The sequence below is a fragment of the Salvelinus sp. IW2-2015 genome, linkage group LG11 (assembly GCF_002910315.2).
Source record: "Salvelinus sp. IW2-2015 linkage group LG11, ASM291031v2, whole genome shotgun sequence".
NCBI lineage: Eukaryota > Metazoa > Chordata > Actinopteri > Salmoniformes > Salmonidae > Salvelinus > Salvelinus sp. IW2-2015.
In genome coordinates this window covers 3,432,701-3,460,687 of record NC_036851.1, presented here as the reverse complement: position 1 = coordinate 3,460,687, position 27,987 = coordinate 3,432,701, and the positions used below count along the sequence as shown (strand labels likewise).

The following is a 27,987-nucleotide window of genomic DNA, read 5'->3' as shown; positions in this document are numbered from 1 at the left end:
GGACCGAGAGACTGAAAAACAGCTTCTATCTCAAGGCCATCAGACTTTAAACAGCCACCACTAACATTTAGTGGCCGCTGCCAACAACTGACTCAACTCCAGCCACTTTAATAATGGGAATTGATGGAATTATGTAAAATGTATCACTAGCCACTTTAAAACAATGCCACTTAATATAATGTTTACATACCCTACATTACTCATCTCATATGTTATATTATATACTGTACTGTATATCATCCACTGCATCTTGCCATCTTAATGTAATACATGTATCACTAGCCACTTTAAACTATGCCACTTTATGTTTACATACCCTACATTACTCATCTCATATGTATAGACTGTACACTATACATCTACTGCATCTTGCCTATGCGTTCGGTACCATCACTCATTCATATATCTTTATGTACATATTCTTTATCCCTTTACACTTGTGTGTATAAGGTAGTAGTTGTGGAATTGTTAGGTTAGATTACTTGTTGGTTATTACTGCATTGTCGGCACTAGAAGCACAAGCATTTCGCTACACTCGCATTAACATCTGCTAACCATGTGTATGTGACAAATATAATTTGATTTGATTTGAATTTGATTTGAGTATTACGTGGGGGGGGGGACTTTTACTGCGGCACCTAGAATAGTTTTTGCACTCTAAGCCAATATGTATTCCATATACAGTTATTCACATTGTGTCAATGGAATGGGTGGAGTAAAAGGCCAGCAACACTTTGTATTAATCCATTGCCGCCATGAAATGAAACTATATACACTGAGTGTACAAAACATTAAGAACACCTGCTCTTTCCATGACATAGACTGACCAGGTGAATCCAGGTGAAAGCTACTGTATGATCCCTTATTGATGTGACTTGTTAAAATCCGCTTCTATCAGTGGGACATGGGATTGAGACATGGATTGTGTATGTGTGCCATTCAGAGGGGAAGGGAAAGGGTGAATGGGAAAGACTAAATATTGTCCCCACCCAAAGGACATCAACCAACTTGAACACAAACTGTGGAAAGCATTGGAGTCAACATGGGCCAGCATCCCTGTGGAACGCCTTCGACGCCTTGTAGAGTCCATGCCCAGACGAATTGAGGCTGGTCTGAGGGCAAAAGGGTATGGAACGCCATTTGGGTCTTTGCATGTCAAAAAGATATACGTCAAATAACAATGTGTAAACTATATGTGTAAACTATAAATGTGTAAACTACAAACTATATGCAAATGGKCAATCASAAATAAGGTGCATGTGAAACCAGCTATATGAAAAACATCTCATTCATCATCACCAACAAATGACTAAGTCATGTCGAACCTTGAAAACATGAGAGACTGCTTTTTAAGTTTTGCCAGCCAAGTGCAACCACCTTTACAACCACCCCAGGAGYWTCGGGTGGTTCAAAGGTAGGATTAATTCTGGTAGGTTAGGTAATACCTGGCAAAAATCAACATTAAGTGTGCAACTCAATATTAGAAAGGTCTTCCTAATGTTTGGTATACTCAGTTTACATTCTACAGACCCTACTGAGGATTCCCTACAATACTTTTATTGCAGCACCTAGAATAGTTTATGCTTTATAAACCAGCATTGGGGCATTTATTTGACCTTGGAAAATTGTTTTAATGCAAATGTCACTTAAATATGAACAAATATGAATCATTGTTCATGTTTAGACAATTATGTTTCATATATCATGAATAAATACAGGTTTATTGATATTTTTCTACTATTACGTGGGGGACTTTTATTGAGAAAATTTTCGAAATTCTGTGACCCGGACTTACTTTGTTAGTGTTGCTGACGAGCCGCTGATGGCTTCTTCCTCCCAACAAAGATGGCAGCTCCTTTAACCCTGCTTTTAGTTGTAGCTGTAACAATAAGAGCAGTATTATTTAGATCAAGTTTAGCTGAGCTTATACCAGAAAGAGTTGAGGTAGTATCTCCACTAAATGCCTGGAAAAGAGGTAGGCGCTTTATTGATTATCTTTGTAGGGAATTGCTGCTGTTCTGTCTTGCGCTTGCTTGTCGCCGGTCGGCTAACTTGCTATGCAAACCTAGATAGGTGGTTGGACAGCACCACTAAAAGTGTTATTGAGAGTTCTAGTATTGCTAGTTTTAGTGATTCCACAAAGGAATATAGTAAAATACATGGGAAGTCAGAGAATAATCAAAGCTAGTTAGCTGCCAATCAATGCATGGTATTTGCAGTTACAGGCATTTCGCTACACCCGCAATAACATCTGCTAAACACGTTTGTGACCAATAACATTTGATTTGATACCTTCTGGAATGGCAATCAATGGAAGGCTAACTAGCTAGCTAAAAAAGCCAAGGAAGCAAGGATGGGTAGCTACTGCAACAGTGATAAATGCATGTTTGCAATATTTTCTAACACGTGCTACAATGTAATTTGCTGCTGTTCCCTTTATCTATTGGTTTTAACCTCAATATCCTGTAAAGAAACGGAATGACAYTGCGGTATATTAATTATTAATCAGACAGTACATTAGCTCGTGCAAATCTAGCTGACTCAAWTCCACGAGATGCAGGTTAGTTATTACAGTTATGTCGTGGAGTTTAGTCAGCTAGTGCAAGTCAAGCCTTATGATAGCTTATATAGATTTGGCTTTAATTTTGAATTGCACTCAAAATGTAAAACGTTCAGGACCAGTTTTTGGACTTAAAAGAACTAGCCCCAGCTATCATGGTTGAGAACAATGTGGACACAACAGGCTATACATTATTTTGGTTCCATAGGTTGATGAAATGTTATGGTTTGTTATTTGTAGTTGTGGAAGGCCTGGCTCTCCTGGACCTGGGAGTATCTCCATATGCAGGGGATGTGTTRCATGAGGTCAGTCCCCTCTCGATTCCATTAAACGAGTAACATTCTATCACAATGTGTTGCTTCATAAATTAATACATTCACAAAGTGGTATAATCATGATGTCATCTTATCCCTTTCAGACGCCCCTCATTATATACTTCTTTCACTTTGTTGTTGATTATGCAGAGATTGTGTTTATGGTGAGTGCAACCTTTAATAAATATACTTATTCAGTAATAACACTGTCTATTATGTCACAATACAATTTGATACCTGTATCAAATTGAGGGTCCAGTGTAATTTTGATTGCTAGTTTTGCTCATAGACAATTAGCTGGAACATGCATGGATGCTACAGAGAAACCATCATTTGAGTTTGATTCCCAAAGGTCAAATCCATCCATACATCCATCAATTGTGTTATCTTCCCTCTCTCAACCTGCCCCATAGATGGCAGATGCACTCACTGCGGTGGCACTATACCTAGCAGTGAAGGACTACAACAAGACTGTGGTAAGTGACAAATAATGCCAAAATTAATATAATGCAGATCATGATGATGTATTGTGTAATGGGATATTATGCATGCCTGCATGACCTAAAAATATGCTTCAAGGTGCCTTGGGATTGGGTGTTAGACATTTCACTTGCATTATGGGTACAGGAACAACAAGCCTTGGTTTGTGACCTAATATATCCTGCTTACTAAAAGTATTTACTGTGCCTATTTGCTACATAGGCCTACTATTTTAGAACATAGGCTACATGTTTGTTTAGCCGTCCCCGTATCTGGTTGTCAGCTGTTGAGACAAACACAGGGGTCTGATAAGTCGAGTCACTTCCTCAAGTGTGCAGTGAATTCAAACTACAGGAAAAGCTGAAATGAGTATCACGTCCTGGCTATATTTTGTCTTCTACTACAAAACATTATATTTTCACTTATCAAACAAACTTACTAAAATAGGACGTGGCAGGAGTATTCCATCACAGCCATTGTCTAGTGTTAACACGGTGATTGGTGTGGCGTCTTTTTGATGTTTCAAGATACCCTGGGATTGGGTGTCCAAGAGCATCAAATCAGTGATGCATTTTTGGTAAATTGTGTCTCAGACTGATCTACAAATAATAGTGAGTAGTTATTTATGATGCAAAGAGAATTGTAGATCAGTCAGTCGGCAGTCGACTGCAATGTTGAAGAATCCCAGAGACTTTTGACTTTGCTGTTGCATTATGGGTTCAGGAACAACACAGACGTGGTGTAGTGACACGGCTAGTGGGGTGTGTGTTTCTGCTCCAGTTCAGGAAACAGAAGTACGCCCTGGAGGCTGAGCGCTATCCTCTGGACTGCCTGGAGCTCATCCGCACCCCCAAAGAGATGTACTACATCCCTCTGAAAGTGGCCATGTTGTAAGTACCAGAGAAGGCACAGATCTAGGAGCAGCTTACTTTCCCCAGTCCTATCCTTAACCATTAGAGGGGAAAACACAAAACTGACTAGATCAGAATCCAGGGTTAACTTCACCCTACTCCACCTGGCTCAACATGGTCAGCTTAAAGAACAGCTCTGTCAACATTCAATTATACCTTTAAACCTATGTGTGTCTGCCAGTTTTAGTAAGCAAAGTGTTTACAACTTAATGATGACCTTTAGTTTTTGCTCTCTCACCCTGCAGTTACTTGTTAAACCCTTTCACTATCCTCTCCTGTGTGGCAAAGTCAACCTGCGGGCTTAACAATGCAGTCATCGCACTCTTCATTCTCTGTACAGTAAAAGGTATGTGAACAGCAACAAATTACAAAATAATACTATATTGGTGTGACCCAAACCATGTATTTGCTTGTCGTGTCAATAACTAAATTATTCTCTGATATTGAAGGAAGTTCCTTGATGAGTGCGATATTCTTGGCCTTGGCGACATACCAGTCAATCTACCCCCTCACTCTATTTGCCCCAGCACTGCTTTACCTACTACAGGTACGTTCGTATCACTCAGCTGAAAGACTCACTTTTCACAAGGTTTCCATCCAATTTGCGACAGGGATCAGTGGTCCCCAGGGGAATGTTACCTGCCCGACTGCAAAGTTTGGTGGACGAGAAATAATGGTCTGGGGCTGTTTTTCTTGTTTCGGGCTAGGCCTCTTAGTTCCAGTGAAGGGAAATCTTAACGCTACACCATACAATGGCTTTCTGGACGATTCTGTGCTTCCAATTTTGTGGCAACAGTTTGTGGAAGGCCCTTTCCTGTTTCAGCATGACAATTTTGTAACGTTTTTTTTATTTTTTAGGTTGAACCTTTATTTAACTAGGCAAGTCAGTTAAGAACACATTCTTATTTACAATGATGTCCTAGGAACAGTGGGTTAACTGCCTTGTTCATTTGCAGAACGACATATTTTTTACTTGTCAGCTTGGGGATTCGATCTAGCAACCTTTCGGCTACTGGCCCAAGGCTCTAACCACTAGGCTACCTGCCGCCCCAAATGCCCCCATGCACAAAGTAAGGTCCATACAGAAATAGTTTGTTGAGATTGGTGTGGAAGAACTTGAGCCCTGACCTCAACCCCATCGAACACCTTTGGGATGAATTGGAAAGCTGATTGRGAGCCAGGCCTAATCGCCCAACATCAGTGCCGGCCTCACTAATACTCTTTTGGTTGAATGGAAGCAAGTCCCCGCAACAATGTTCCAACATCTAGTGGAAAGCCTTCCCAGAAGAGTGGAGGCTGTTGTAGCAGCAAAGGGGGGACCAACTCTGTATTATTGCCCATGATTTTGGAATCAGATGTTCGACGAGCAGGTGTCCACACACTTTTGGTCATGTAGTGTAGCATCGTGTGACTGCAAATTTATCTCGACGTGATGATTAATCTTTGCCTGACGACTAAACTGAATTCTTCTGCCACTCTATGTTCGCTACATACTTCAGTTTGAGACTGCCATCGTTTAAGTTGTTTGTGGTGACGTCAAAATTAGGGGATTTGTACAAAATAAAGTCATCAGCGATTGTATCATCTCTATCCAATGACACATTTTTAAAACACTGCTTTACTCAAGGGTGTTTTGGCTATGGCCCAACCCATCGTTTTCTGGGACCAGTCAGACCGGTTAGAATCTGTTCCATGGGTGTGGCGTACCGTTTGGCTAGCCAGGCAAGGTTATTCTATCAACAATTATCCAATACATCGTTTCCACCGCAGTTTGTTGCATAATTAATTGTACCGACACAAAAATAACATTGTCGACATTTCTGAAGTTATACCGAGTCTTCCTATTTCCATCAGAGCTGCTGTTTTTTTGTTTTTTTTAATACACTATGACCTGTGGATTGAAACGTGGTTAGTGATATGTGGTCAATCTCTATAGTCCAAAGTGGCTTCCTCCCTTTGTCGCCATTCCTTTATATGCATAGACATGACAACTTTCACCTGCCCAAGTCCTGGTTGATAGGCATCCACAATATGGGTTCTAGCCTATGCTTTCAGTTCATTACACTTGAAGGATTCACAGAGTGGAGGCCAAGTTGGACTATTGAGATGCACCCCTGGTGAACATACAAAAATCTGTCCTATCCTTGTCCCGTCTACTTCATTGTACTGATCTGTAAGAACTGAACAGGTCACAGGCAGCCTAATAATGAGCTTCCACCTTTCAAGTCTTTTGCACATCAGTGCAAATTAAGGAGAGTAGACCACGAGTCTACGATCAGGTCTTCAGTGTCCATGTTACCTTATTCATTCTGATCTAAATAAAAGGAAAAACTGATCCTAAATCAGCCCTCCTACTCTGAGATGTTAGATACATTCTGCCTGTGATTTTTAAGCATTTGAAACATTAATTCTCTCCCTAATGTTTCTATCTTTCCCACAGAGGTTGTACATCCCAGTGAACTGGCAAAGATCCAGCTTCTGGCTCTTCACAACGCAGTACGCCTTCATGTACCTGGGCAGCCTATGTGTCATGGTCTGTCTGTCCTTCTTCCTGCTCAGCTCCTGGGACTTCCTGTCTTCCGTCTACGGATTCATGTGAGTGACACCAGGGTTGGGGTCATTTCAATTCAAGAATTGACAGAATTTAAATGGGATTGACCCCAACCCTGCTGGACACGTTTACTAAGGGAGTTTTTTTTCAGCTTGATGTTGTAGACCTTAGCATACAATTACTGTTAATTTGTGCATTGAGAATTCACTAATCTGTGTAAATCTGTTATGAATAGGTGTCTTCGGAATATGATTGAGAGAACCTACAACTTTCTCCCACTATAAAAAAATCTAATGAATAAAGTTTGTCTTTGTGGGGATGGCAATTAGGCCTAGCAGACATATTTGGAAGACGAGAGACCGCTATGCTACGGAATGTGTTATGAAAAGGGCCTTTCTGTGTTCCTCTCTGACTGTGTGAATGCTGTTCTCTGTATCCCCCCCCCCAGCCTCTCCGTTCCAGACCTCACCCCCAACATAGGCCTCTTCTGGTACTTCTTTGCCGAGATGTTTGAGCACTTCCGCCTCTTCTTCATCTGCGTCTTTCAGATCAACGTGTTCTTCTACACCATTCCACTCTCCATCAAGCTAAAGTGAGTCCCTCTCATCTAACTCGCCGTATGGTGAGAATAAGGGAGTTGTTTTCGTGGTGAAAAAGAGCACAGATCTGTGGGGAGAAAATACAGTGAACCTCATTGTAATCTGGCAGCCTGATTTTTAATTTAAAAGATTTCTTCAATGTATGCGCATTGCTCAGTAAAATAAACGAGTTAAATAATTGCCTCCTTATGATGCACGTTGTTGAAGAAAAGTTTTAAATTAGATCACATGGCCCGATTGCAATTAGGTTTATGGTGTCTTTTTGCACGGATGAAAATGTCGCCCAAGTGTTTGGTCTCCTTTCCATGAAGTGGATATTATACTACCACTTGTGTGGTAGTTAATAGTCAGGTTAATTACTTACTAACCACAATGTTGATGTTGCCCATTGAGTTACTTAGAATTATTAAATCTGATTGTGTTCATTGCAATTATGTTAAATGTATGCTTTTGTTTGTTAACAAACAGTTTATTTGAGCTAACACCGCCCCACAGTCTACAATGGTTACGTAAGGTTACACAGTTAGACCTGTTTTGAGGCCTATTATAAGATTAACACAGTTGGGGTTTGTTTGCAAATCTTTACAGTTGCATAAGCTTCAAGCTGTTTTATGTAATCATGTTTGCCTACGTTGTGATCACCTTGCACCTGGATTGTTGCCATGTAAGAACAGAGGTACAACTTCTACTCACKAAACCAAACATTTCTGACCAGTCAAATCAGACCTAGAAAATATACTGAACAAAAATATAAACACAACATGCAACAATTTCAAAGATTTTACTATACAGTTAATATAAGCAAATCACTCAATTGAAATAAATAAATGAGGCCCTAATCTATGTATTTCACATGACTGGAAAACAGATAAGCATCTGTTGGTCACAGAAATGTAAAAAATAAATAAAGTAGGGGCGTGGATCAGAAAACCAGTTAGTATCTGGTGTGACCACCATTTGCCTCATGCACCGCAATATCTCCTTTGCATAGAGTTGATCAGGCTGTTGATTGTAGCCTGTGGAATGTTGTTCCACTCCTCTTCATTGGCTGTGCCAAGTTGCTGGATATTGGCGGGAACCCGAACACGCTGTTGTACACGTCGATCCAGAGCATTGCAAACATGCTCAATGGGTGACATGTCTGGTGGGTATGCAGGCCATGGAAGAACTGGGACATTTTCAGCTTCCAGGAATTGTGTACAGATCCCTGCGACATGGGGCCGTGCATTATGCTGAAACATGAGGTGATGGCGGCGGAAGAATGACAAAACAATGGGCTTCAGGATCTCATCACGGTATCTCTGTGCATTCAAATTGCCATCGATAAAATGCAATTGTGTTCGTTGCCAGTAGCTTATGTCTGCCCATACCATAACCCCACTGCCACCATGGGGGCACTCTGTTCACAACGTTGACATCAGCAAACCGCTCGCCCACACGACGCCGTCTACCATCTGCCTGGTACAGTTGAAACCGGGATTCATCCATGAAGAGCACACTTCTCCAGTAAAGTTGGTTACGACGCCAAACTGCAGTCAGGTCAAGACCCTCATGAGGAAGATGAGCACGCAGATGAGCTTTCCTGAGACGGTTTCTGACAGTTTTATGCAGAAATTATTCGGTTGTGCAAACCCACAGTTTCATCAGCTGTCCGGGTGGCTGGTCTCAGACAATCCCACTGGTGAAGAAACTGGATATGGAGTTCCTGGGCTGTCGCGGTTAGACGTGGTCTGCAATGTGAGGCCGGTTGAACTTACTGCCAAATTCTCTATAATGACGTTGGAGGCGGCTTATGGGAGAAACCTTGGCAATCTCTGGCAACAGCTCTCGTGGACATTCCTGCAGTCAGCGTACCAATTGCACACTCCCTCAACTTTTTAGTGGCCTTTTATTGCCCCCAGCACTAGGTGCACCTGTGTAATGATCATGCTGTATAATCAGCTTCTTGATATGCCACACCTGTCAGGTGGATGGATTATCTTGGTGAAGGAGAAATGCTCATTTAATATGGATGTAAACAAATTTGTGCGCAACATTTTAGAGAAATACGATTTTTTATGCATATGGGACATTTCTGGAATCTTTTTTTTGCAGCTCATGAAACATGGGACCAACAGTGGATATAATTGCCATTGATGTTCCTGGGTATTATTATGTATATTATTATTGTTGGATATGGACTTGAGCCCGTTTTAACCTGTTTATAATTGTATAATTAGCCTAGTGTTATGTGTTAGATGGAATACTCTGTGCATTGTATTTGGGTAGAGGGAAAGTACAAAGGGAGCGGAGCCTATCTCTGAGGGCAAGAATGATTCCATTAGGGTTGAATAGGAGCCATATGTCTGGAGTTAGAGCTGGTAGATCGTAATTACCATTTTATATCTTTACTGTTTTATACCATTATATACTCCTAATAGGAATGAACTTTTGTATATTCTTAGGGATAGAAAGTAGTGTTAGGTTTAAGCTCTTTGTGTATAGTAATTATCTAGTGGATAATTACTATACACTACTGTAGACTGCAAGAATGTGAACTCCCCTAACTCGAGGCCTTTCCTGACTGATAAGAAGACTTGAGAGGCGTTGAGGAGTATGAAGGTTCCGGACTCGAGCTTGGATGATAGCACCACCTGCCCAGCAACAGAGATTGATTGTTCATCCTAGACACAAAAGGGGGGTCTAGTCGGGATGGGGAGCCAAGTGTGACGTTATAAACACAGTTGCTTGAGACTTTGTATGGTTTTCTTGCAGCTGCATAACCCAGTGTGGTGAATAGGTCTAGTCTTGAGCTTTCTTTGGTATTCGTCTGGATTATTGAACCAGAACTTAGAAGCTAACATCATGTATTAACGTATTTTAATGCACATACAATTTTATCTAAAGCGACTTACAGTAGTGCGTGCATACATCTGGTATGGGTGGCCCCAGCGGAAATCGAACCCACACCTCTGTTGTTACAACCGCTATGCTCTACTGTGCCACACAGACCACATCTGTGTATATATAATGTATCCCATCTAAACGGGTGACATCTATGCATCCTGTAAATGATTTTGTCTTAAAATTGCTGCCGTACAGTAGTAACACTCTGCTGTCCTCTCTCTGTCCCAGGGAGCACCCGGTCTTTCTGATCTTCATGCAGATTGCCATCATCTCCATCTTCAAGTCCTACCCCACCGTGGGCGACATCGCCCTCTACATGGCCTTCCTGCCCGCATGGAACCACCTATACAGATGTGAGTGGTTCCTTCCATAGAGATAGATAGAGGACTTATTTTTGTATCTGTGGCATTATAGTGTCTGAGACGGCATGGGCAGCGCCATTGAGGCTGTCTGCATTTTAAAGTAGTCAATGTTCTTCTTCACGATTGGTTGATCCCTCCTGATGACCTGGTTGGACATGATTCCAACAGAGTAACCAGGAGGGATCAGCCAATGAAGTTGGAAGTCCCACCCAGTTGACTACATTAAAATGGTGGAAGCACTCAATGGAGCTGCCCATGCTAATATGGCCTTTGGCCACTATCATTCTCTATGGTTCCTTCCCATAACCCTTGGGTTGTGTTCGATAGGGCACACCGTAGCAAACTGTTTTGCAACAGAAGATGAACAAAAGCATTACTTATTGGACAAGTTTAGATAGGACCTCCCCACTTTTCAAAGCGCTTTCTTCCGTTTTGTACCTACTGATCTCAAGGAGAGTTTTGTAAACATGTTTATTAGATCAAATCAAATGTTATTTGTCGCGCCGAATACAACAGGTGTAGACCTTACAGTGAAATGCTTACTTCCATGCCCTAACCAACAATGCAGTTTTTTAAAGAATAAAAAAAATGCCTTAAAAAAAAGAGTAAGAAATAAAAGTAACAAGTAATTAAAGAGCAGCAGTAAAATAACAATAGCGAGGCTATATACAGGGGGCACAGGTTAGTCGAGGTAATTTAGGTAATATGTACATGTAGGTGGTTATTATAGTGACTGGGGGGGGCAATGCAAATAGTCTGGGTAGCCATTTGATTAGCTGTTCAGGAGTCTTATGGCTTGGGGTTAGAAGCTGTTTAGAAGCCTATTGGACCTAGACTTGGCGCTCCGGTACCGCTTGCCGTGTAGTAGCAGAGAGAACAGTCTATGACTAGGGTGGCTGGAGTCTTTGTTTTGAGTCTTGAATTTTTAGGGCCTTCCTCTGACACCGCCTGGTATAGAGGTCCTGGATGGCATGAAGCTTGGCCCCAGTGATGTACTGTGCCGTACGCACTACCCTCAGTAAAGCCCCGCCTTATCTCAGCTCACTGGTCACCATAGCAACACCCACCCATAGCTCGCGCTCCAGCAGGTATATTTCACTGGTTATCCCCAAAGCCAATAGCTCTTTTGGCCGCCTTTCCTTCCAGTTCTCTGCTGCCAATGACTGGAACAAATTGCAAAAATCACTGAAGCTGGAGACTTATATCTCCCTCACTAATTTTAAGCATCAGCTGTCAGAGCAGCTTACCGATCACTGTACCTGTACACAGCCCATCTGTAAATAGCACACCCAACTAACTCATCCCCATGTTATTTTTTGTTGTTGCTCTTTTGCACCCCAGTATCTCTACTTGCACATCATCTATTCACTCCAGTGTTAATGCTAAATTGGAATTATTTCTTTACTATGGCCTATTTATTGCCTTACCTCCCTAATCTTACTACATTTGCACACACTGTACATAGATGTTTCTATTGTGTTACTGACTGTATGTTTGTCTATCCCATGTGTAACTCTGTTTTTGTAGCACTGCTTTGCTTTAACTTGGCCAGGTCGCAATTGTAAATGAGAACTTGTTCTCAACTGGCCTACCTGGTTAAAACAAAAACATGTTGGTATTACAGACTGACAGGGACAGGTTGAAAATGTCAGTGAAGACACATGCCTMTTGGTTAGCGCATGCTCGGAGTACACGTCCATCTGGCCTTGTGAATGTTGACCTGTTTAAAGGTCTTACTCACATCGGCTGTGGAGAGCATGATCACACAGTCGTCCGAAACAGCTGATGCTCTCATGCATGTTTCAGTCTTACTTGCCTCGAAGCGAGCATAGAAGTAATTTAGCTCGTCTGGTAGGCTCATGTCACTGGGCACCTCTCGGCTGTGCTTCCCTTTGTAGTCTGTAATAGTTTGCAAGCCCTGCCACATCCGACGAGCGTCGGTGCCGGTGTAGTACGATTCGATCTTAGTTCTGTATTGACGCTTTGCCTGTTTGATGCTTCTTCGGGGGGCATAGCGGGATTTCTTATAAGCTTCCGGTTTAGAGTCCCGGCTGCTGTTCTATCCTGCCAATACAGTGTAAAACCCGCCATCTGTATGATGTTCATGTCGTCATTCAGCCACGACAGATGACGTTGGACATGGAGTGTGTGCTCATCGTGTGTCCCTAATATTGTAGTGCAGTAATCCTCAAGCCTCCAAAACCGCAGTACTGCAGGTTTTGTCCCAGCTGAGCAGTGTAACACCTGATTCATCTAATCAAGATGTTGATGATCAGTTGAATTTACTACGCCACTACGTCCGTTTCCTCGTAACACACCCAAGTACAGAGAAGGTTCTACGCTTGGCCCCGACCCCTTCATTGTTTTCTGATGTAGAGGAACTGGATTGCAAGCAGTGTTCCCTCTAAGCTGCGCGTGTGACCGCAGTAGCCAGAGACTGCCACGCAGAGCGCGGGAGAAATATCAGCCCACAGAGAGAAGTACAAGATTGAACTTCACTCAACTTTCTAGAGTTTTCTCAGTTAGTCTGTTAGTTTCTCTGTTGATTTATCAACGTTTCCCTTCACTGTGGCAATTGTGATTGAATCAAAGCAATATTGGCCAATTTCTATGCCAAATACCGAAACAAAGCGAACTATGAAAGAGATTTTGTTGTAGGCAGAACGCATCCCAGTATGAGTCTATTGGGCATGACTCGGCCGTACTCTACACAGACCGGTGTGGCATAACTAATTAGAGCTGCAGTAAGCCTATATTCAAATTGACCATTGCCATCTATGGATCTGTGCCATTTACTTTGAACTGCACTGTTTACAGCTGTGGTCATGATTAGATGCGTTTGTTTTGAGATCAAAGCAAGAGCTGCATGTAGCCATTTTGTTCATATCCTTTGCTAGTTAGTGAGTTATTATCCCAGTTATAGATCATTTGTAGTCAGCAATAGGGGAGTGATTGTTTCCTACAAGAGCATAAAACGTGCACATTTTTAGACATCTTTGAAAAAGTGAGTCGGGTAAAGAGCTTTTTTTGTTTTAAAGGAGCAGTGTTGTATTTTGATACCGGCTTGAATAAGCTAAGTAGCCAATAGGCAGAGGGTTGCATAATTTGTCTGATTCTCTGTAGTAATGGTTGGGTAAAAGTAATGCATTTTATTTCATTAAGTGATTTCTTGTATCAAACAACACAAACATTTTTCAGTCACCTCCTTGTCTGGAAGATAAGTGGATAAACAGGTTAATGTCCACCCCCTGCATGTTTTTTTCAAAAGTCTCATGGAATGTGGGCCTACATTAAGCACCACACATTGGCTGCTACTGTAGGCTAAATGATAGAATAGCTATTTCCATGTTAAAATGTTATGGGATGCATTTTCTCTGTTTTTGATGGTAGGCCCCTCTCGTAGGCCTACATTTTYGTCAAATAGCCACRGTAGTCTACTTGGCCACTGTTAAAACTGTGACTTAAAGTGGGTACAGCCTCTGTGTTCACAGTAAATGTGCACTGGAAGTTGCACAGAATTTTCACAACGTTCAAGTTTGCGCTCAYTAGACGTGAAATWGGCTCATTGACGGGGYAAAATGTAGTGAACATTGAATGCAAGCTAGTCATTGTAGCTTACACCTATCTGGTTCTTACAGATCGGTAAACCTCCAAAGTGGTCTAGGACAGTGTTTCCCAATCTTGGTTCTGGCTGTACTTTTTTTGTCTTAGCACTAACATACCTGAATCCATTAACATGTTGAACTCTCAGTCGTTGAGTTTGGGGATTACCCCCCAAAAAATGTTTTGTTTGAAAGGTAGAGTCCTTTTTGGAAATCAAACCAATTTTAATGTTTCTTATGGTCAATTCGGCAGTCTACAATTTATTTGTAATTATGTTCCGGACCATCCGCTCAAGAAAAAATTGCCCTATGGTCATATAGAGAATGCAATYTAGGTCACCAAAAGTGCAAACATTTAGTATGCAGGGTCATTGTAAAGCAATGCATTTCCTTCTCCATCCACATMAACTTGTATGCATCCTCCACAAGCGCCGTTGATCTAGCTCATCGTTTATAATAGGAAGAGTGAATGYGAAAAGACGTTTTGAAGTTTCCTCACCTGTCTGTGTCATTCAAAAAAACAAACTCCATTACTTAACAGCCCTGATTGGTAATTTTAAGATGTTAGGCTTGAAAATCCATTCAGCCATTTTGTCACAGTGGACTCACTACCCAAACCAGACACAACTGGTTTCAAGTGGCCAAGAGACGTCATGTGACGGGGCTGTAGTGGAGCAGGTTGAGAGCTTCAAGTTCCTTGTTGTCCACATCACCAACAAACTCTCATGGCCCAAACACACCAAGACAGTCGTGAAGAGGGCACGACGAAGCCTATTCTCCCTCAGGAGACTGAAAAGATTTGGCATGGGTCCTCAGGTCCTCAAAAAGTTCTATAGCTGCACCATCGAGTACCGGTACCGAAGCGCCAAGTCTAGGTCCAAAAGGCTTCTTAACAGCTTCTACCCCCAAGCAATAAGACAGCTAATCAAATGGCTACTCGGAKTATTTGCATATTTTATTTATTTTAATTGTATTTAACCTTTATTTAACAATGCATGTCAGTTAAGAACAAATTCTTATTTACAATGACGGCCTACCCCGGCCAAACCCTAAACAGGACGATGCTGGTCCAATTGTGTGCCSCGCTATGGGTCTCCCAATCACGGCCAGTTGTTTTACAGCCTGGAATCGAACCAGGGTCTGTAGTGGCGCCTTAGACCACTGCGCCACTCGGGAGCCCATTGCATTGTCCCCCCACACCCTCTTTTATGCTGCTGCCACTCTCTGTTRATTATCTATGCATAGTTACTTTACCTCTATCTACATGTACATATTACCTCGACTAACCTGTGCCCCCGCACATTGACTCTGTACCAGTGCAGAGTCAATGTCAATGTATATAGCCTCGCTACTGTTATTTTCCTGCTGCTCTTTGATTATTTATTTTTCAACAACAACAAAAAATATATATTTTTTGACTTACCGCTTATTTTTCTTAACTGCATTGTTGTTTAAGGGCTTGTAAGTAAGCATGTGACAAATACATTTTCATTTGATCTCTAACTGCCATCTAGTGGACGAACTGGGAATCAGACAGGGGATATATTTACATCAGGGGATATATTTACATATACTTAAGATATGTAAATTACATCAGGGGATATATTTACATATACTTAAGATTTCTCCTTGTATCTAAGATGAAAAATGACTGGGTTCCTATGGGAAGTTGCGCATGTGCATGTTTAGACCACCATTATTATGTAAAAATGGAAGAAAAAAATATTTTTTTAATCCTAAATTACATTTTAGTCATTTAGCAGACTCTTATCCAGAGCGACTTACAGTTAGTGCATTCATCTTAAGATAGCTAGGTGGGACAACCACATATCACAGGCATAGAAAATACATTTTTCTTCAACGTACAGTTGAAGTCGGAAGTTTACATACACCTTAGCCAAATGCATTTAATCTCAGTTTTTCACAATTCCTGACATTTAATCCTGGTAAAAAATTCCCTGTCTTTGGTCAGTTAGGATCACCACTTTATTTTAAGAATGTGAAATGTCACAATAATAGTAAAGAGAATGATTTATTTCAACTTTAATTTKTTTCATCACATTCCCAGTGGMTKAYAAGTTWACATACACTCAATTAGTATTTGGTAGCATTGCCTTTAAATTGTTTAACTTGGGTCAAATMTTTRGGGTAGCCTTCCACAKGCTTCCCACAATAAGTTGGGTGAATMTTGGCCCATTCCTCCTGACAGAGCTGGTGTAACTGAGTCAGGTTTGTAGGCCTCCTTGCTCGCATATGCTTTTTCAGTTCTGCCCACAAATGTTCTATAGGATTGAGGTCAGGGCTTTGTGATGGCCACTCCAATACCTTGACGTTGTTGTCCTTAAGCCATTTTTCCACAACTTTGGAAGTATGCTTGGGGTCATTGTCCATTTGGAAGACCCATTTGCGACCAAGCTTTAACTTCCTGACTGATGTCTTGAGGTATTGCTTCAATATATCCACAGAATTGTCCCTCCTCATGATGCCATCTATTTTGTGAAGTGCACCAGTCCCTCCTGCAGCAAAGCACTCCCACAACATGATGCTGTCACCCCCGTGCTTCACGGTTGGGATGGTGTTCTTCGGCTTGCAAGTGTCCCCCTTTTTCCTCCAAACATAACGAWGGTCATTATGGCCAAACGGTTCTATTTCTGTTTCATCAGACCAGAGGWKATTTCTCCAAAAAGTATGATCTTTGTCCACATGTGCAGTTGCAAACCGTAGTCTGGCTTTTTTATGGCSATTTTGGAGCAGTGGCTTCTTCCTTGCTGAGCGGCCTTTCAGGTTATATCGATATAGAACTCGTTTTACTGTGGATATAGATACTTTTGTACCTGTTTCCCCCAGGATTTTCACAAGGTGCTTTGCTGTTGTTCTGCGATTGATTTGCACTTTTCACACCAAAGTACGTTCATCTCTAGGAGACAGAACYCGTKTTCTTCCTGAGCAGTATGACGGCTGATTTCTTTTGATTTGTCCATGATGTCAAGCAAAGAGGCACTGAGTTTGCCTTGAAATACATCCACAGGTACACCTCCAATTGTCTCAAATTATGTCAATTAGCCTATCAGAAGCTTCTAAAGCCATGACATTATTTTCTGAAATTTTCCAAGTTGTTTAAAGACACAGTCAACTTTGTATGTAAACTTCTGACCCACTGGAATTGTGATACCGTGAATTATAAGTATATTCTGTCTGTAAACAATTGTTGGAAATATTACTTGTGTCATGCACAAAGTAGATGTCCTAACCGACTTGCCAAAACTATAGTTTGTTAACAAGACATTTGTGGTGGTTGAAAAACGAGTTTTAATGACTCCAACGTAAGTGTATGTAAACTTCCGACTTCAACTGTAGCTGTCAGAGCTAGAAGGGGGGTTAGGGTGCTTGAAGTGCAAGTGCTGGTTAAGTCTTTTTCTTAATTTTTTTGGGGGGGTGGGGGTCGAGATGAGTATTATTTAACATACTGTTTTAAGAGGTAGGGTTTCAGATATTTTCGGTAAGATGGGCAGGGACTCTGCTGTCCTAGCTTCAGGGGGAAGCTGGTTCCACCATTGGGGTGCCAGGACAGAGAAGAGCTTGGACTGGGCTGAGCGGGAGCTGCCCTCCCATAGGGGTGGGAGGGCCAAGAGACCTGAGATGGCAGTACGAAGTGCTCTGGTTGGGGTGTAGGTTTTGAGCATAGCCTGAAGGTAGGGAGGGGCAGTTCCTCCTGCTGTTCCGTAGGTAAGCACCATGGTCTTGTAGTGGATGCGAGTTTCAACTGGAAGCCAGTGGAGTGTGCGGCAGAGCGGGGAGACATGAGTGAACTTGGGAAGGTTGAAAACCAGGCAGGGTGCTGCATTCTGGATAAGTTGCAGGAGTTTGATGGCACAAGCGGGGAGACCAGTCAACAGTGAGTTGCGGTAGTCTAGACGGGAGAGGACACGTGCCTGGATTAGGACCTGCGGTGCTTCCTGTGTGAGGTAGGGTCGTACTCTACGGATGTTGTGGAGCATGAGCGGTTCACTGCTTTGATGTTTGCAGAGAACGACAGGATGTTGTCCAGGGTCACGCCAAGGTTCTTTGCACTCGGGGAGGGTGACACTGTGGAGTTGTCAACTGTGATGGAGAGGTCTTTGAGCGGGCAGGCCTTCCCCGGGAGTAAGAGCAGTTTTGTCTTGTTGAGCTTTTTTATTTTATTTATTTATTTATTTAACAGGTAAAAATGTATTTGAGGTGAGCTTGAGGTGGTGGGCCGACATCCAAGTTGAGATATCAGACAGGCACGCAGCGATGCGTGTCGCCACCTAGGTGTCAGAAGGGAGGGAAGGAAAAAAGTAGTGTCATCCGCATACCAATGATAGGAGAGACCATGTGAAGATATGACTGAGCTGAGTGACTTGGTGTATAAAGAGAAGAGGAAAGGGCCTAGAACCAAGCCCTGGGACACCAGTAGTGAGAGTATGTGGTGCACACAGATCCTCTTCACGTCACCTGGTAGGAGCGGCCTGCCAGGTAGGATGCAATCCAAGAGTGTGCATAGCCTGAGACGTCCATCACTGAGAGGGTGGAGAGGAGGATCTGATAGTTCACGGTGTCAAAGGCAGCGCATAGATCTAGGAGGATGAGAACAGAGGAGAGAGTCAGCTTTGGCAGTGCGGAGAGCCTCCGTGTAGAGAGTGGTTACTGATAGTAAGGAGTCAGTAATGCTAACTGTTTCAAGTTTACCTTTTTATGAACTGGAGTTCATTGAGTCATGTCAATAATGTATTTATTATTGACATGAGGTACGATACAGACATTAACACATTGAATGATCAAGAATCCAATGCATTGCACCATCATGATTTGGCTTGCAATAATTCAGAATATTTATGAGTTAGGGGTAACTCCTACAAGAAAAAACCTTTTGGCCCAATAACCCTCTTGTCAGAAAGGAATGTTATGACTAGATTATTTACAGTCCCAGTCAAAAGTTAGGACACACCTACTCAGTCAAGGGTTTTTCTTTATTTTTACTATTTTCTACATTACAATAGTGAAGACATCAAAACCTATGAAATAATACATATGGAAACATGTAGTAACCKAAAAAGTCTTAAACAAATCTAAATATATTTGAGATTCTTCAAATAGCCACCCTTTTCCTTGATGACAGCTTTGGACACTCCCGGTACAGTTGAAACCGGGATTCATCCGTGAAGAGCACACTTCTCCAGCGTGCCAGTGGTCATCGACGGCGAGCATTTGCCCACTGAAGTCGGTTCTGACGCCAATCTGCAGTCAGGTCAAGACCCTGGTGAGGACGACGAGCTGATGAGTTTCCTTGAGAAGGTTTTTGACCGTTTGTACAGAAATGTTTCGGTTGTGCAAACCCGCAGTTTCATCAGCTGTCCGGGTGGCTGGTCTCAGACGATCCCACAGGTGAAGAAGCCAGATGTGGAGGTCCTGGGCTGGCGTGGTTACACGTGGTTGTGACGCTGGTTGGACGTACTGCCAAATTCTCTAAAACGACYTTGGTAGAGAAATGAACATTACATTTTATGGCAACTGCTCTGGTGGACATTCCTGCTGTAAGCATGCCAATTGCACACTCCCTCAAAACTTCAGACATATGTGGCATTGTGTTGTGTGACAAAAATGCACATTTTAGAGACCCCTTTCTGGGGTCTTTTTATTTCAGCTCATGAAACATGGGACCATGTTGCATTTGTCTTTTTGTTCAGTATAGTACACTGAGTGTACAAAACATTAAGAACACCTGCACTTCCCATGAGACTGACCAGGTGAAAGCTATGGTRCCTTATTGATGTGACTTGTTAAATCCACTTCAATCAGTGCAGATGAAGGGGAGGAGATGGGTTAAAGAAGGGTTTTTAAGCCTTGAGACAATTGAGACATGGATTGTGTATGTGTGCCATTCAGAGGGTGAATGGGCAAGACCAAATATTTAAGTGCCTTTGAACGGGGTATGGTAGTACGTGTCAGGTGCACCAGTTTGTGTCAAGAACTGCAAAGCTCCTGTGTTTTTCACACTCCAGTTTCCCGTGTGTATCAAGAATGGTTCACAACCCAAAGGAAATCCAGCCAACTCGACACAACTGTGGGAAGCATTGCTTTCGACACCTTGTAGAGTCTTTGCCCTGACGAATTGAGGCTGTTCTGAGTGCAAAGGGGGTGGGGGGGTGCAACTCCATATTAGAAAGGTGTTCTTAATGTTTTGTACACTGTATATTGTCCATTTATTTGATGTCTTTGTTTTCCTTGTGTCTTCCAGTCTTGAGAAATATATTTCTGGTGTCGGTTGTGTTGTTGGCTTGCTCCGCCTTGTTTCCCGTCCTCTGGCACCTCTGGATCTACGCTGGCAGCGCCAACTCCAACTTCTACTACGCCATCACGCTGCTCTTCAATGTGGCACAGGTGAGTGGGCTGGCATAGGCAGCAAAGGGTAAGTTAGCATGGGGACAGGCAACTTCAGTGTATWTTTCAGCTAATCCTAGGGCAGGGATCATTAACTAGATTCAGCCGCAGGCTATTTTTTTTTCTTGAGCGGATGGTCGGAGGGCCGAAGCATAATTACAAATAATTTGTAGACTGCAAATTGACCGCAAGAAGCCCAAACGGATATGTTTGACTAAAACATGATCATTTCAAACCTTGCTTACATTTGTATACAATCACGTGTCTCTCTCTCTTATGTGTGGGAATAGTTGGAAACAAATTTCTTAAATTAAAATATTTCCTGGTGTTTTTAAAGTCTTATGGCCAACAATAAAACTATATMTTTTGCTCAAATCTTTGGGGGCCAAATAAAACCACCCATGGGCCAAATRCGGTGCACGGGCCACCAGTTGGGGACCCTGTCCTTGGGTATGGCCAAGTCTTTTGCCTTGGGATTGAAATGCTAGTAGTATCATATTTAACATTGTTGGTCTTGAGCTAGGGTATGTTAACTGCCACAGCCTGCTATTCCCAAATGACACCCCTGGGGCATCTCACCAAGATCAGTGATACAGTGAGGCTGGCTACGGACCAGAATTTGTCAAGTTTGTATGTAAAAGAGGCTTATGATGTCACCTATAATGAATAGTGGAGCCAGTAAAACAGGTAGACTTATTGGGGGACCTTCCCATTGTTAAGCCCCCAGATAGACATTCTAAATAAACGGCAGCCATTTTGCATTTGACAACCGCAGATACCGTTCCCTTCAGTGTCAGTTAACACTCACAAATCCCTTGTCTGGAGTTGAAATCATGGTAGTACAGAGCGAAGACTTAATTACAGAGGGGACCGGAATGCAGGACTGTTTTTCCTCGGCCATGTCCTTCACTAATTCATCTGCTCTGGAACAGATGATGTAGAAACCAAGGTTTTGGGTTACCTGTCAGAGTATGACTATGATATCACTGTCTAACACTGTTTAATGGAAAGGCCGGTAAAACTGGGTGTAAGACGCTTTGGGATAAAATAGCAAATTTTTGTCCATTGAGACTTTTCTTCCTGGTCTTCTCAGCTAAGGACATAAGCAGGATCCGCAAAGACTGAACAAACACTCTGTTTTAATCTCCGGAGCAGAAAATGGCGATAATGGCATCTTGGGGGGGTCATTCGTAATTTGACGGTGTTGGTTCGAACCAAACAAGGCACTTATTCCGTTCACACAGAGCTCTGGCCATTTGGACTATTATGGAAGGATTCCCAGTCTGCTCAATTATACACTTGAGCGGACTATTTATAAAAACGGACCTGTCAACATATGTTGTTTTCGTAGATGTGAATGGTATTTAGATAAGCGGTGTGAGATTGTGGTGAACRTGCCTGTCAGTTTTGAGAGAAACAATCTTGAGATTAACCTGGTCAGTTTTGCTAGCTGACCGCTTTGGCTGACACACACATTTCCCATTTCTCTGATAGTATGCAGGTTGACTTTGCCTGAGATTACATCATTTCAAAAGGAAGGAGAAGGTCAAACCATTCCACACATGGTTTGGAGATGCTCCCAGACCTTTTTATGTGGCAATGTTTAAAATGTACAGGTTATATAAAGATGTCATATATTATATAGCTTGTAGCTGTGAAATCAGTTTGATGGGAGCACAGTACCTAATAACTGTTGAAATTCAACTAACCACAGATGGATGTTACTTTGTTCCTTCTCAGATCTTGCTGGTGTCGGACTACTTCTATGCGTACCTGCGGCGAGAGCACCACCTGACCCATGGCTTGTACCTGAAGAGGAAAGACGGCGGCGAGGCCACTCTGGTGCTCAAGTAGACGACGACAAACTCTCACACTTGCGCACGCAGGCAGGGATGGGACATGGGTGACAGACCCATACCTGCCTGACAGTGACTCTGAACATTACCCCACCCTTTGTTCTTAATTCTGAGGTCTTACTTTTAAGCAAACATCCACATCCAGCCACCCAACCAACCAACCACCTGCTCCCCCATAGACCAAAGCCTTAGTGTTTCTGAAGTTACTTCTGGTACAGAAATGGATGGAGCAGACATGGAGTTGAAGAGGGTGGGATGAAAGATGGGTTCCATTTTCTCTTTCCATGCTCTGTCGTTCCAGTGAGTAGGCGACAAATCTTGTTGTGGRGGGTAGGTGATGGTGTTGCTTGTCCTTTTCTTTTGCTTAATTTGGTAAAGTTTTTTTTTTTTTTTATGCTTTTGGTAATTGCTGTCACTCATTGAAAACAAGCAGATGACTTGAGCAGATGTGAGCCTTGGAGTACTTGGGAGCACACAGGAACCAGACAGTTCTGCATTTAGGCTGTTTACCAGCAGAGGGCGTCGCTTGAACATGAAAACCACAGGGGCTTGTCAGTCAATCTAGTCTTTACTGGAAGAAACAGCCTCRACATTTGGGTCYTGTTCATTAGGGCYCGCAACTGAAAATTTGTAAAAAATATAATAATAAAAAAATTGCATTTCTTATTGTCCAAGTAGTTCACCTCTGTTCCAGTATGTTGTCTTCTGTTTAGTGCCTAATGAACAAAACCCMTTATTTTGTGTTTTACTAATACACTTAACACTTTGTCCTACAATAACTGTGTACAAAATGTTGCTAAGTTGGTACTCTTCTCTCAATGGATATCTGATGGGCCTAACTACTGCATTGTCACTATTTGCAATACTATAGGAAAAAGATATCGGGATAAGACACCTGTTTACTGGAGTGTCTTATCTGAGAGAAATGTAGTCTGATAACCCTGTACCCAGTGAAAATTAGATATGATCTGGATTCCTCACTATCTGAACTCTCGTGATGCACTCTGCTTGTTGAATGTGATCCAGCATGAATGTTCATGTATGCCATTTTTATGTGTACATATACAGTATTTATTTGACAGCACTAATTTTGTTCATTTTTTTTTCTTCTGTAATTTTCTAAATGGAGGAGTACTTTAGTTGTTTTGATATGTTTCTGTATTTTTTCTTCGTGATATTAAAGACCAGGGTGATTTTAAAACGGATCATGTTCTATTTGCTGAATGTTGACTACATTACAGGTTTTGAGTTTTGTTGTTTGGAAGCATACAGGTAGATATGTACAGCACACTGGAAACCTATTCCAGTTCTGGAGTAGCCTACTGGATCGCTCATTTTAATCCATAGCAGTAGATGTAGCCTTATGACTTCAGCTGGTCAATTTAAGAGCCGACCTTCTGGCCAATCATTATCCCCTGCAGGCCCTCCCTTCAGAAATGTTCCAGACCCTCTGTTCTTTTATGGTTAAATCCAAATCACCCCTTTCCCTTGGCTCTCCATTTGCGCTTTCACGCTCACCTGCGCCATTTGCACAAGTGTCCCAAAGCTGAGGGAGTGAAAATCCTCAAGGGTGTAGGGGCTAATTAGACCATCAGCCACTTCGACCAAGCCAGCAAGGCTGCAGGCTTCAGAGCGAAGGGATATCCCGAATTTGCACAATTTCTTTCAAAATAATGGAGATGCGTGCCTAATTATATTCTACATGCATTTGTGTTATGAATAATGACTAAATGTGTACWTTTGACTTAGAATTCTAACTAAACAGAATACTACTATGTTACTGTATGGATGTATGAATCTTATAATCATAATGCTGAATATAATGAGTGAAATTGTAATCAAGAATTGGAACAAGGAATGTCTGTTCCTTGTTAGAAAGAATGGAGTTATCAGACAGGCTGGAATGTGTTCCTTACAGGAAATTCTGTCTCTACCCAGGGAGGGGAGAGACCTTGGGCTGGTTGTAGATTGTTTAACAGGTGGCAGACAATGTGAGGAGGCTGTGAACTGTATTGCCACTGTATCCGAGAGGAGGAAGGACATTTTAAAACCTATGACGTCATTATTATTATATAACCTGATGTAAATTGTACTATGATCAGATCTTCTTCACCGTSGACTGCAGTTTGCCTGGGAATCCCCAGGATTCCGGGGAAAGAAATGTAGGAAAGAAATGTATTCATTTTATTTCAGTGTCATACACCATTTGGTTCCCAGGCCATATGGGCTTAGAAGACACTATTGACAACATACACTGCTCAAAAAAATAAAGGGAACACTTGAACACAATGTAACTCCAAGTCGATCACACTTCTGTGAAATCAAACTGTCCACTTAGGACGCAACACTGATTGACAATAAATTTCACATGCTGTTGTGCAAATGGAATAGACGACAGATGGAAATTATAGGCAATTAGCAAGACACCCCCAATAAAGGAGTGCTCAATTGGATTCAGGTCTGGGGAACGGGCGGGCCAGTCCATAGCATCAATGCCTTCCTCTTGCAGGAACTGCTGACACACTCCAGCCACATGAGGTCTAGCATTGTCTTGCATTAGGAGGAACCCAGGGCCAACCGCACCAGCATATGGTCTCACAAGGGGTCTGAGGATCTCATCTCGGTACCTAATGGCAGTCAGGCTACCTCTGGCGAGCACATGGAGGGCTGTGCGGGCCCCCCCCAAAAAATGCCACCCCACACCATGACTGACCCACCGCCAAACCGGTCATGCTGGAGGATGTTGCAGGCAGCAGAACGTTCTCCACGGCGTCTCCAGACTCTGTCACGTCTGTCACATGTGCTCATGTGCTCAGTGTGAACCTGCTTTCATCTGTGAAGAGCACAGGGCCACAGTGGCGAATTTGCCAATCTTGGTGTTCTCTGGCAAATGCCAAACGTCCTGCACGGTGTTGGGCTGTAAGCACAACCCCCACCTGTGGACGTCGGGCCCTCATACCACCCTCATGGATTCTGTTTCTGACCATTTGAGCAGACACATGCACATTTGTGGCCTGCTGGAGGTCATTTTGCAGGGCTCTGGCAGTACTCCTCCTTGCTGCGTTGTTGCCCTCCTACGGCCTCCTCCACGTCTCCTGATGTATTGGCCTGTCTCCTGGTAGCGCCTCCATGCTCTGGACACTACGCTGACAGACACAGCAAACCTTCTTGCCACAGCTCGCATTGATGTGTCATCCTGGATGAGCTGTACTACCTGAGCCACTTGTGTGGGTTGTAGACTCCGTCTCATGCTACCACTAGAGTGAAAGCACCGCCAGCATTCAAAAGTGACCAAAACATCAGCCAGGAAGCATAGGAACTGAGAAGTGGTGTGTGGTCACCACCTGCAGAACCACTCCTTTATGTGTCTTGCTAATTGCCTATAATTTCCACCTGTTGTCTATTCCATTTGCACAACAGCATGTGAAATTTATTGTCAATCAGTGTTGCTTCCTAAGTGGACAGTTTGATTTCACAGAAGTGTGATTGACTTGGAGTTACATTGTGTTGTTTAAGTGTTCCCTTTATTTTTTTGAGCAGTGTATAATCACCCAACTGGAAATTTACAGTGTACAGTACATGCACTTCACATACCACTTGGTGGCCACCTCAAGCTTGAAACATGGCCATGATATTACTCCACAGGTGTACAAAAAGAGTATTGAAAGCCTAGAATGTTCTTTTGAATTATTTGTTGTAAAGTTGTGGAGGCCATATATTAACAGACACCTTAAGAGACTATTAATATGTCAACCAGAAAGAGTTTAAACCAGAAAAATAGTTGCGAAACTAGATCACAAATACATTAAAAGCAGCGCAACATTGATGGTCTTTTTCAAGACATCCCTATGAGTCTGTCATGCAAGAATACAATGTAGATGGTTTGCTATGGTTCCTTAGCACTTGCTAAACGAGGCAGTAAGACCAATGATCCATCAGTCTTTTCCATGCCAGAGGTTTGTGTCTTTTTAAACCTTTAATCATTTTAATGACTTTTTAAAAGTAAATGTAAATCAAATGGTCTTTCTTCATTCATTCATGGTCTCAGTGCAAACATTTTGAAATCAGCAGAACACTGACAGATCAATAGAAAAAAGACGAGATGCAGTATTTTCAGAGAATCGAATAGTTTATATTTGTCAAAATTTGCTGTAAATCGCTCCTCCCCACTCTTACTTAATTCTGAGAGGTTGTGGATCGTTTGTTTCTTTTATGACAATTGCCATCCAAACAGTTATCATCATCATTATCATGTGGGCAGCAAGAATGGACAGTTTGATGCAGGTGGCTATAAGGTTTTTATAATGTACTTGTGTGTTCTTTTCCATGTTGATATACAGAATTTGTATCGTTTGTATTACACTGTTTTAACCAACCTGTTTTTTCTGGTTTCTATGCCCCTAGTGGCTTTGCACAAATGTAATTTGCAGTGTGTGCCACCAGATGGCAGTATATTCTAACCATTCAGTTAGCAACAGGTTTGCATACCATGTGGAATGCAGTCCCACTGATGGTATTAATACACCGAACCAAAAAGTAAACACAACATGTAAAGTGTTTATCCCAGAAAGATCCCAGAAATGTTCCATACGCACTAAAAGCTAATTTCTCTAAAATTTTACGCACAAATTTGTTTACATCCCTGTTAGTGAGCATTTCTCCTTTTCCAAGATAATCCATCCACCTGACAGGTGTGAAATATCAAGAAACTGATTAAACAGCATGATCATTACACAGGTACACCTTGTGCTGGGGACGGTAAAAGGCCACTCTAAAATGTACAGTTTTGTCACACAACACAATTCCACAGATGTCTCAAGTTTTGAGGGAGCGTGCAATTGGCATGCTCTGTTGCCAGAGAATTGAATGTTCTTGTTCAATGTTCATTTCTCTACAATAAGCCACCTCCAGAGAATTTGGRAGTACGTCCAACAGGCCTCACAACCTCAGACCACGTGTAACCACGCCAGCCCAGGACCTCCACATCCAGCTTCTTCACCTGTGGGATCGTCTGAGACCACCCACCCGGACAGCTGATGAAACTGTGGCTTTGCACAACCAAAGAATCTCTGCACAAACTGTCAGAAACCATTTCAGGGAAACTCATATTCGTGCTCATCATCCTCACCTGGGTCTTGACCTGACTGCAGTTCGGTGTCGTAACCAACTTCAGTGGGCAAATGCTCACCTTCGATGGTCACTGGCATGCTGGAGATGTGTGCTCATCACGGATTAATCCCGGTTTCAACTGTACCGAGGAGATGGCGTGCATGGCGTTGTGTGGGTGAGCGGTTTGTTGATGTCAACGTTGTGAACAGAGTGCCCCATAGTGGCGGGGGTTATGGTATAGGCAGGCATAAGCTACGGAAAATGAACACAATTGCATTTTATTAATGGCAATTTGAATGCATAGAGATACCGTGACGAGGTCATTATTGTGCCACTCATCCCCCGCCATCACCTC

General features: G+C 42.5%; 1 protein-coding gene across 1 annotated transcript; it reads left to right on the top strand.

Annotated features, from left to right (window-relative positions):
* The first annotated feature begins 1,803 nt into the window (after nt 1-1,803).
* pigu (phosphatidylinositol glycan anchor biosynthesis, class U) lies at nt 1,804-22,820 on the top strand. The gene is made up of 12 exons (XM_023995836.2): nt 1,804-1,975; nt 2,801-2,865; nt 2,979-3,038; nt 3,288-3,350; nt 4,135-4,244; nt 4,511-4,611; nt 4,715-4,812; nt 6,706-6,860; nt 7,265-7,408; nt 10,530-10,654; nt 20,525-20,667; nt 22,408-22,820. The coding sequence occupies exons 1-12, from the start codon at nt 1,846-1,848 to the stop codon at nt 22,519-22,521; spliced, it is 1,308 nt and encodes a 435-aa protein (XP_023851604.1). The 5' UTR covers nt 1,804-1,845; the 3' UTR covers nt 22,522-22,820.
* The last annotated feature ends 5,167 nt before the right edge of the window (nt 22,821-27,987 follow it).